General features: G+C 54.2%; 4 protein-coding genes across 4 annotated transcripts; all 4 read right to left on the minus strand.

Annotated features, from left to right (window-relative positions):
* Nucleotides 1-1,771: 1,771 nt before the first annotated feature.
* J3458_011703 (uncharacterized protein) lies at nt 1,772-2,861 on the minus strand (the record flags this gene model as incomplete). Its single annotated transcript, XM_007813940.2, has 2 exons — nt 1,772-2,197; nt 2,274-2,861. 2 exons carry the CDS (start codon nt 2,859-2,861, stop codon nt 1,772-1,774), a joined length of 1,014 nt encoding a protein of 337 aa, XP_007812131.2.
* A 348-nt stretch (nt 2,862-3,209) lies between these two features.
* On the minus strand, nt 3,210-4,915 carry J3458_011704 (uncharacterized protein). Its single transcript, XM_066119947.1, has 2 exons — nt 3,307-4,915; nt 3,210-3,239 (listed from the first exon to the last, which is right to left on the minus strand). Exon 1 carries the CDS (start codon nt 4,871-4,873, stop codon nt 4,175-4,177), a length of 699 nt encoding a protein of 232 aa, XP_065975065.1. The 5' UTR covers nt 4,874-4,915; the 3' UTR covers nt 3,210-3,239; nt 3,307-4,174.
* Nucleotides 4,916-5,665: 750 nt separating this feature from the next.
* On the minus strand, nt 5,666-6,834 carry J3458_011705 (uncharacterized protein; the record flags this gene model as incomplete). The annotated part of the gene is made up of 4 exons (XM_066119948.1): nt 5,666-6,172; nt 6,238-6,329; nt 6,406-6,655; nt 6,727-6,834. 4 exons carry the CDS (start codon nt 6,832-6,834, stop codon nt 5,666-5,668), a joined length of 957 nt encoding a protein of 318 aa, XP_065975066.1.
* An 804-nt stretch (nt 6,835-7,638) lies between these two features.
* On the minus strand, nt 7,639-9,727 carry J3458_011706 (uncharacterized protein). Its single transcript, XM_007813938.2, has 2 exons — nt 8,506-9,727; nt 7,639-8,452 (listed from the first exon to the last, which is right to left on the minus strand). Exons 1-2 carry the CDS (start codon nt 9,463-9,465, stop codon nt 8,219-8,221), a joined length of 1,194 nt encoding a protein of 397 aa, XP_007812129.2. The 5' UTR covers nt 9,466-9,727; the 3' UTR covers nt 7,639-8,218.
* Between the last annotated feature and the right edge of the window lie 182 nt (nt 9,728-9,909).

The raw sequence follows: 9,909 nt of genomic DNA on the forward strand, positions 1-9,909 counted from the left end.
ACCAGGATAAAGAAGAAGAAAACGACCTGTCCTCGTCGTCAACAGACCGTCCTTTAACCGCCCCCCTTGAAAAAAAAAATAAATCATCAGTGCCCCATTTTTTCCCTCACAGACGAGTTGTCAATAATCAATCTTCAGCTCCACTGCCACGCGAGACTGATTGCCCAGCAAATGCAAGCCCAGACTCGGCTTAGACGAATTTTCCAAGCATCACACATCTCTCTCTCCGTCACAATCACACAGCGGGCTACGTCTGCTTCGACTGCTCTATTTTTCATCCCTGGGTTCATCTGTCTGGCGTCATGCACACAAGCTCCCTGCCAGATACGCGGAGGAGATGCTCCCGCGGTTGGTTCGATGAGGTCCTCGCCCGTTGGTGGCGCAAGCCTAGCAATACTTCAGCCACGCTTCAGGACCGCCGGTGTTTGGATGCCGCATTCCAACAGGTTGGTTGAAGACCTAGGTAGCCACGGAGGAGTTCGTAGCGGCCTGTTTCATTTGCGGAGAAGGCGCTGCAGATCGACGCGTGCGCTCGGCAATCGGGATGTAGCGTAATGAATGCACTGCGTCACTTGCGGGCAAAGAGAGTATAACCTTCATGTTTGGAAATGGCTGTAGCTTCAAGGCAGAAGATGCCCTGCCTGCCAAAGGCGAAACATGGTGCTCGCACACGCGGAGAAGCACTGCCCTGCGACGCCGTGACTGGTGTTGGTTTTCGAATACACGCCATCTCCGCATCCAAACTTGCGGAATTGTAGGCGGCAGGCAGCCGGTAGCCAAGTCATAAGCACCAGTCGACCACCAACCCAAGGCCGTGCCATCTGCCCTGTGAAAATGGTCGCAGTACAGACGGCTACTGGGCCAAACCGAGCCTCCTTGACCTCCCTGCGTAGTAACCGAGAAGCGCAATGCACATGCTTTGCCACCAAAAGAAACACAAGAAATCACCCGACTCCTATATCACCAAACTCTTATACATGGCTAGTCGGCAGTCGTCGTGGCAAGCAAATTACCCCGGCCGCCAGGTTTTCCCCCATCCCACACCTGCCAGGCCCGGTGCCTGCCCGGGGCACCACGACGCGTCCCGTGGTGGATGGTCGGGTTTTGGCGAGCGTCGCAGCGGGATCCACCGCCGTGTGGTCTGGTGATCGTCCAGTGTGGGTGAGCGAGCTACTTGCTGCGCCTGCCACGGGTATGAAGCTTGAAGCCTTTGGTGTTCTTGTTCTTTTCTTCTTCTCGGGGCAGGTTGTAGGTCCATCGGCCAATGGGGGATTTTAGAACTGCCGCCCAATCAGGGGTGGTCGAACCGGCGAATCGGGCTGCTTTTTGTTTTGGTGAGATGAGGCTTTGTTGAACGAATCTCCCGGCTCGTCTTGTCCTGGGCCGATTCGTTTGTAGTGACCACTGGCGCCCTAGACTTGGCCGTCGTCTTCCCTACAATATGCCCGACTCTCTGTCGTAGAGGTTTTTAGGGGAGATGAGAGTGCTACAACCAAGTCCAGGGCACTGGTGGTAGTAGCCCATCATGGAAACATATACGATAGTAGATACAGCGGGGAGCTGAAGATTTTGTCCGTGGCTTCCGCTATTGAACTGTGATTGTCTTGTAAAGACGGACACGTAGGGAGCCCGCGGATACTTGAAATACATTTGAATGGTGATGTGCGTCGTGAGACTGGGGCAACGGTCTATAATTGGCGCTTGACGGGGTTTCTGGCGTCCACACGTCGACCGCACGGTGCAGTGGGATAGTTGGTTCCTGGCTATTGCACTATTCCATCTTGTTGAAGAGGACCTTGACCTCGCGCAGCCCCGGCTTGGCCTGGCCCCAGATGACCTCGAGGGCAGGGGCGCTTCCGTCGCTGCCAAACTTGAACTCGGCGGCGAGGGCGGCGCCCATTTCCAGGGGCACATCTGCGGAGCTGAGATGGAGGACCCAGTAGTCCCCCGAGACGTGTCGCAGGAGCACGTCGGAGTCAATGATGATGCCGCTGCGGTCGCCGACGAGGACGGCGGACGCCGCGTCTTCGGGGTCTGTCATCTCCTTGAGTTGTATGGTTCCGTACCCCGGGTCAAGGTATGTGCCGGCGAGACGGGTGGTGTTTTGGGTCGGTGGGCTGGGCGACGTCTCTCGGGGTATAGCACGTCGACGGCGTTGACGATTCTGTCCCGGAGGTCTTTGAGCTCCTCCCTCAGTCTGGTGGCTCGGTTAGATGATGTGTCGAAAATCAGGCAGGCCATTTTGAAACAACATCATGACTTGCTGGCCTGACGCGTCGATGCGGCGGTCCTTGGGAACCGCGAGCCTGTCCTCGATTAACCTCCGCGAGAGGAGGGTCCGAAGTGCCGGCGGCATTTCCAAATATGGCAATGGCATACTGGAGACTTGGGAGCCAGAAGACGAATGCGCCAAAGGCGCCTGTCGCTCCGTTGTGCGAATACATGGCTTGGCCGTGGAACACGGTGCGTGACCAGCCGAGGCCGTAGAGCGTCACGTCATATCCGGCCGCTGGTGCTGCTTCGTAAATCACACGGGGAGTTCGAATCTCCCCGTGGGCGAGGCTGGAAAACGGTCTGGTCTGACGCAACGGGCACTTGAGCCACTTTGCGTAGTCCAGCACGTTGGAGACGATGCCGCCTGCGCCGCTTGATTCCTGGATCGGGTCAAAGACTGCCATGTATTGCTTGTCCTCTTGATTCCACAGGTAGCCCTGGGCAAGCTTCTTGCCGGCGTCCCGGGCCTCTTGCAGGTCCAGGTAGGTTGACTTCATGCCCAGGGGGGCCCAGACGGCTTCGCGTGGGACGTCTTTGAGCCGCCTGCCGGTGACGGTTTCAACGACATGCGAGAGCGTAATGTACATGAGATTGCAGTAGTGGAAAATGACCCGCGGGGGGGCGGTCAACGGCAGATTGCAAAGGTTTCGAACAAGGTCCCGATTCGGCACTCTCTTTCCATCCTAGTGACGAGCCCACGCCATGTCGTGGCGAGGCATACCCGTGCGGTGACTTGCGGCGTCTTCCAGTGCCAAGTGGTTGGTCGCCCACTCGTCCTGCAAGACGAAGTCGTCGCGGATAATCGAGGAGATGGGCGTGCTCCAGCCCCCGTTGAGGAAAGGATAGGACCCGTTCAATATCAGCTGAGCCAGAGCCGCGTCGACAAAGACCTTGGTCGTCGAGCCTCCATGCAACAGCGTATCCGGAGTTGCTGGGTTGTCTGGGAGGACGGCAAATCCATAACCCTGGTGTCATGTCAGCGTCAATCGCCCATTACGAATATTGCTGCCATGGCTTTTCATCGTCACTCGCCTGGGCGTACTCCTCGTCGCCGTCGACAACTGCAGCCGACAGCCCCGGCACCTTTCACTCTTCCAGCAGGTTGTTGACATACATCCCAAGTTCACTTGTGAATGGGTTCCCGAAGCCCGCGGCATCACCCGGGCGGCTTCCCGTCGGGCACTGAAAGGATCAACAGCCCAACTGCCATGTCCAACGGCCGCAAGACTGCCATGTTTTTGGATAAGTCGGAATGTAGTGGGCGAAGCAGCAGTCTGAGAAGGAAACGGCGAGGAATCGAAATTGAATGACGGCCGGGAAGTTGAAACAAACTCCCCCACAATCGCTGCATCATGGCTTTTGGTGCATAGTTCTGAGTTGCTTCGCCGTTGATCCGGCAATTCCCAATCCCGGTCAAGGGTGTAAGCTTCTTGTGCGACGTCGCTAAGTAAACTCCCTACCCTGCTGGGACTGGCCATCGACCCATTGACTCATCCACGTCTCCATGCGCTCGCTGCAAGGCTGAAAGGAATGTGCGCATGTCCATGATCCGAGACGATGAACTTGATCTGAAGTTTCAAGTTTGGTTATCCTACCTTCCTCACCCTTTGAAGTCGTTCACTTGGGCATTAACTACTTGGTTTTACCCCGCATGACTCGGAGGAGGGTGCGCCGGGCGGCCATTGCTATTTTATATCTGCCAAGTGACGCGTCCAACATGACATCTAGACGGACGGACGGACCGCAGTGTGCGCCGGACACTTCTCTCCAAGTGGAGGAGAGAAACTGATTGATTGACAACGGTAGGGGGGCACTGGGATTTGTGTTTCCCTACTGTTCTCTTTGTGATATTTACCTAGTGCCTACGGAGTATATCGTACCCAAAACACACCGTGGCCTGTTAGTTGCGATCCTTGATATAAAACGACTGTGTTTCGGCCACATCCCAGTCTTCATTCTTGTTCTCGTCGCCGTACGTCCTCAAAGCCCTGGTTACAAACTGATAGTTCCCTGCTGGCGCGTACCTGCCCGAATCAAGCTTGCCGTCCCAGGACCACCAGCTGATTCCCCTCGAGTTCCAAAAGCTGGGGAACCCAAAGGGCTGGCCGATGGTCTTAATGCCCATGGCTTTGGTGGTGGGGTTCTTGGGCGGACACGTAGTCATGGGCACGACGTCGATTTTCGCCTGGGACGACCCGAGTGCGAGGCCAACGTAGACTGCTGGAAGGACGTCGCCGGCGGCAGGAAGCAGGAACGTGGTGTTGTCGGGCGCCTTGACGTAGTTCTTGGAGTAGTTGGAGTGGAAAATCCAGGACTGGTCCGAGGCAAGCACTGTAGAGTTGCGCAGGGAGCCGCTGAGGCCTTGGTACGGCATCGAGAGGGACGAGCCGTCTGTTCCGTTGACTGTGATGTAGCCGGACCAGAGGGCGAGACGGGTAGCATCAAGGCCGCTGGGTGGTATGGCCACGACGTCCACCACTACATGCTCGCTGGGGGCGACGGTCACGCTGTCCTGCGAGAATTTGAGACTGGCGTAGGAGTCCGCTGCCTCGTTGGGGAAGGCCATTGGATATACCGAGGCTTTCTGCAGTGTGTACATGGCCAAGGATGAGACTTGGCCGAGTCGATACGTTGCCGGCTCCTCGCCGGTATTGGTGATGGTGAGATTAAGCTCGCGAATCCGACGGTCGGCGTCATTGAAAGAAAGGCTAGAGGGCGACAGTAGGGATGTCGTGTACGCTGCGTCAAAGGCCCGAACCATACCGCCGCCTTGTTGGGCAGCCGGAGCAAGTCTGCTGTAGAACTGCTTGCCGTCATTGGATAGCTGAGGATTGGCGGTAGCAGAGAGAAGGTTGTTGATGAGTTGAGGATCGCGCGTGCCTCTGACTTGCGAAACTAGGGCAATAATGGCAGCCGTGATAGGGCATGACATGGAGGTACCAGACAAGACGGCATAGCTGCCCTTGACAACAGGGTACGTCGACAAGATGTTGCCTCCAGGGGCGCCGATTTGCCGTTTGAAATCCATTTCTCAGGTCGGACCCCAGGAGGAAAAGAAGACAATTGCGCCGCCGGTGACATTGTTGCTAACCTCCTTGTAACAGCCTGGGACTTGGAAAAGCTGACAAAGTCAATGTTGGACCCGGCCTTGAGGCTATTCACCCACGAAGCACCGATTTCAGGGGTGACCATGCCAGAGCCTTTCATGAGAGACGCAGAGTCGCCGAGCGTGGGGGCAAAGTCGCCGGCAACGTTGTTATAAACAATCATGTACTTGGCTCCTTTGGCGGCCAGGTTGACGGCTTTGTCTGCAAAGAGACAGGTACCACGACGGACGAAAACGATGTACTTGCTTAGAGCAGGCGTGTTATCCGGCAGAGCAGTGCAAGCGTCATTGGCAATGTTGGTATCGAGACTGGTGGCATAGAGCGGCATGGAAACTCCTTGAAGGGTCGGCGGTCTGGGGACAGAGGAAGTCTGTCGCTCTGCCGCCATCGACGCTGTAGCCGGCATGAAAGTGCACAGAGGGCGTGAGAATGTTGTCGTAAGACGCGACGGCGGTGACTTCCTTGCCGTTGGCGGCAGTGCTGATGTAGAAGAGTCCATGATCGCCATCGTTGCCGACCGAGATGGCGCAGGGGACGCCTTGTTCAACAATCCGAGAAACGGCGACGGTCCAGGGCTCTTCAGTCCAGCCGCGGGCCCCGACGATGGATGCGCTAATAATCTGGGCACCATGCTCCAAAGCTTTATTAAAGGCGGAAATGAGAATGTCATTGCTGGCTAGGCCGTCACATCCAAATACATGGTAGGCGCCAAGGGTGACATCAGGGGCCGCGCCAGTAAACCCATGGGGATTTGGCTGAGCAGCGACAATACAGCAACGTGTGGTCCGTGTCTATTGCAGTTCATTGGGTCGTTATCAGGCACCGGTGTGTTTATCCAGTTGTAGGCGTCGCCAACGAGATCGGTGCCGAATGCCACGAGACAGCCCTTGCCAACACAATTGTTGCCCAAGGCAGGATGCGTGTAGTCGATGCCAGTATCAATAACGGCTACCTTTACACTTTTCAGTGGCCCTTAATTTGTCCCGAGTCATGACGTGGGGAGAGAAAGTGTTGGCGTTTATACCGTCTCGGCTTGAGATCTTGCCGGTTTCTGGTATTCCAACAACTCGAACATTGTATTCGGGCACGCCAAAGAGGTCGATTGGCCAGACATTTTTGGCAGCTGGCATTTGAGCAATCTTTTCTGCCTTTTTCTCAGCATTTTTAATGTCGTGCAGCTGGATAGATACACCCTTGAAAAGCTTGTAGTCAAGCCTCATGCGAGTGGTGGCCGCGTCGTTCAGAGCTCCGAGCACAACTGAGGCGTCTTGAGCCTAGGTCAGACCACTTTTTTTTTTCTGCAATAAATAACTAAATAAATAACATGGGTAGAAGAGCTACTTACATGGCCGTCTTGAAGTTCCACGATATATCCTCCAGGAACTCGAGCTGATGCGGCTAGGGCTGTCGCAGCGGCCGTAAGGAGCGACGTGAAAATTTCGAGCCTCACCATGGCTATAACCTGGGTAGAAGCGGGTCACGACAGTTGGCGACAAAGGCTGAATGAAACAATGGCATGAAAAGCTCGAAATCGCACCCCCCCTTCCACGGCGGCGTCGGCGAAGGCAGATATACACATTGCAGCCAACGACGGCAGGGAAGCCGCATACAGGCGACGTCGCGTACAGCCGAATACTCAGACGATTGTTCTCTTGGCAATGCCGCGAGTGAAAAAGCTGACAAAGGGGCTAATTCAAACCCCTGCCAGTTATCTGACGGTGTCTATTTAGTTTAATGTGCGTCGTAGCAATGGTCTTCGATACCATCCCCATGGACCTGCTCGATGCCGAAGGTGAGCAAATTCCCTAACGACATAGATCGATGAAAACGCATGGAATTAACCATCTTGGGCCCTAAATGTCCATGCGGGGAACGCATATACTCGACAGAGATATCCTCTTCTATTTTCATTTACCCAGCTTTCATCCGAGGCCGACGGCAAGAAAACGAAATTGTAAATGAGATGGATCCCCGGTGATGTCCCGAGGCCAGCACACGAAGTCCAAGACTCTCGTTTCTACGGGTTCCTCCATGATTTGGGCTTTAGGCATGCCGAGATGTTGATTCGCTCTTGCACCATTGAGTTTGTCACCTCCTGTATCGGTAGCGCAGAGTGGTAATAGCTTCGGACCTCTTCATGGACAACAAACAGTCTCTGACACCGGAGCCGCATCCATGACCTTGTAACTAGGTTGGCTCTGCACGAAAAATCTGCGTCAGGACTTGAATTTCAGCGTACTCAACGGTGAGGACGGCCCCTAACTATTTCGGGCCCTTCATCTCCTACTTTATTGGGAATGGTAGGTCGTATGGGCAACTCGGACTGCCCAGGCCCCTTTGGTTGAGGCAAATAGCTTTTATGATGATTACGTTGAACGATGTAGGCCGATAATAATTAGACACGTATATGTGGGCCTTGATGATATTCCGGGTATCTAAAGACGTGTGACGGCCGCATTGAAAATCCCAGATGGCATAGTTCATGGCTGCATTGGCACGACCACAACCTTACCAAAGTAATTGCGGCCGATTGCAAAAAAGCAATCTGTTACGTCCAAAAGGCCTTGGTCCTTCATAGCCATCAGATAAAGGGGACTTCTCAATCGACTGTCTCAGCTAAACGCCACGCAGTATTTCATACCTGCTCATACGCTGCTAACATGCTTTGCGAAATGGTAGCCAATGGAGACCATATTCCTGGGACATCTAAAGGATGGCTGCCAAGTATGTAGTGCGCGGTGCTTTGTTGCAAAGAAAATGATGTGCCTATTATACACGCTCTATGATCCAAAGGCTCTATTGAATGTCCCACATGACAGCAACGGCTGCTGGGTGTGTTAGATGGTAGCAGGCGACGAGATTTGTGTAAATTCGGTGCCAAGAATTCGGTTCATCCAGCTTCCAACGTCGTAGGAGTCTTTCCCTCCCAGGCCAGCCTGAAAAAGCTGCGTCTGCCAGTTGGAAATGTCATGAAGAGATCTGCTGATAAGCTGCCGTTCGTCAAAGTTTCGCTGCCCGGCAATGCTAAATCGTTCAATGATGCCATGCCTTGCTTCAAAGTGAATTTTGTGCTATCCCGGTGTTAGTAGGAGAAGTTGCTTTGAGATGTGTCTGTCATGCTTACATCAAATGGTAGTTCAGGCTGATGGCGAGGATCCTCCTCAAAAGGATGAGTGCAAAACGTGAACCGCGGAGTTTGTCCATATATCCAATGCTTGGATCGCAGTTCCTCATACCCACTGGCTATCCTTTGATCCTGTGATGCGCGACTGTCGAATTCTGTCTGCACGTCAAAGTCACCATACATTTTGGCAAACTCTCCGACAACCGCGTCTTTGAACACCTCGACATCCAAGTCCACATTCCTCACTGGACTACGCACACTATCAACACCCCTAGCTTTCACAAAGGGTTCTGCCGGCGACCGAAGCATCCCGGAGATGTTTGACAGATTGGGGCTGCGAAGAAGACATGTACCGTGGTGCAAAGATCGCAAACGTGTCAGCTTGTACGCAGAGCCGGAGATTTTGAATGTGCTGTGAGCTGGCTTGCCGTCTATTTGTACATCTATGACGATGTCGTGCCGCTTGTTAACGCTGGCAGTTGGTCGTCCCAGTGCCCTAAGGGCTCGCACTATCATTTCCGCATGTTTATCCCGATCAAACGCCTGTGGAGGGCAGATGACGCTGAAGTTGACGTTGCCCAGGTCGTGAAACACTGTTCCACCACCAGAGCGCCTTCTAACAAGCTTAACCGCAGAGTCTTTCCATCCGATTTCGTCTGGGCGGTTCACAATTTGCGCAAGTCGCGGTAGGTTGATCTCGAGCCATGGATTCTGGTTCCGGCCAAAGACGACGCAAGGCGAGTTAACGTAGAGCAATAAAATGGTCGACTCTGGCGGAGTTACTTGCAGCAGTCTATGCTCGACGGAGAGGTTTAGGAGAGGATCATTGGACCTAGATATGTAGACTTGTGTCTTGTTGGCGTGGTGAGCGGCAGCCTCGACAGAGATGAGGCGTGTCTGATGACATGTTGTCGTGAGGGCCGAGGTGACTCGCCTCACCGAAGGGGCCCAGCGAGACATGCCACCGACGATATTGCGAGGACGAAGTGCTTAGCGAAGGAGCAGCATCGAGGCCATGAGATGTTGCTCCAGGTCGAGGAGATATTACGAGACTTGAGCTACCAACTGCGAGCTGTTCACCAGACAGGATATTCCTGCCTGGGAAGGAGATCAAGGAAGTTTATCTGCGTCTCGTCCCAGACCAGACAGGATTGACGCCTTCAAAGATACCTGCAGGATTATTTGTTGCACAATGAGCATACGGCATCAGATCAATACCTACCTAGGTAGGTAGTTTGGGGCTTGGTGAAGGCGTCCCACGCGAGCTTTTCCGGCTCTCGTCTGGGGGTACGTAGTTACCTCCTGGACCCACATCCAATGGATAAATCTTTACCCTGACGGGAGGATGGTGTGTCATGTACGCGGGTACTCCGTTGTGAAATTCAATTGCGAGGCCGCTGGTTC

This window comes from Metarhizium acridum (assembly GCF_019434415.1).
Source record: "Metarhizium acridum strain ARSEF 324 chromosome Unknown scaffold_234, whole genome shotgun sequence".
Taxonomy (NCBI): Eukaryota; Fungi; Ascomycota; class Sordariomycetes; order Hypocreales; family Clavicipitaceae; genus Metarhizium; species Metarhizium acridum.

What these genes read in the sequence shown, in the direction of transcription:
- J3458_011704 (XM_066119947.1), bottom strand. Translation starts at nt 4,873, where the DNA reads ATGTACACACTGCAGAAAGCCTCGGTATATCCAATGGCCTTCCCCAAC.
- J3458_011706 (XM_007813938.2), bottom strand. Translation starts at nt 9,465, where the DNA reads ATGTCTCGCTGGGCCCCTTCGGTGAGGCGAGTCACCTCGGCCCTCACG. An exon ending in AGCCTGAACTACCATTTGAT is followed by an intron (nt 8,453 to 8,505) that starts GTAAGCATGACA and finishes ACACCGGGATAG; the next exon opens with CACAAAATTCACTTTGAAGC.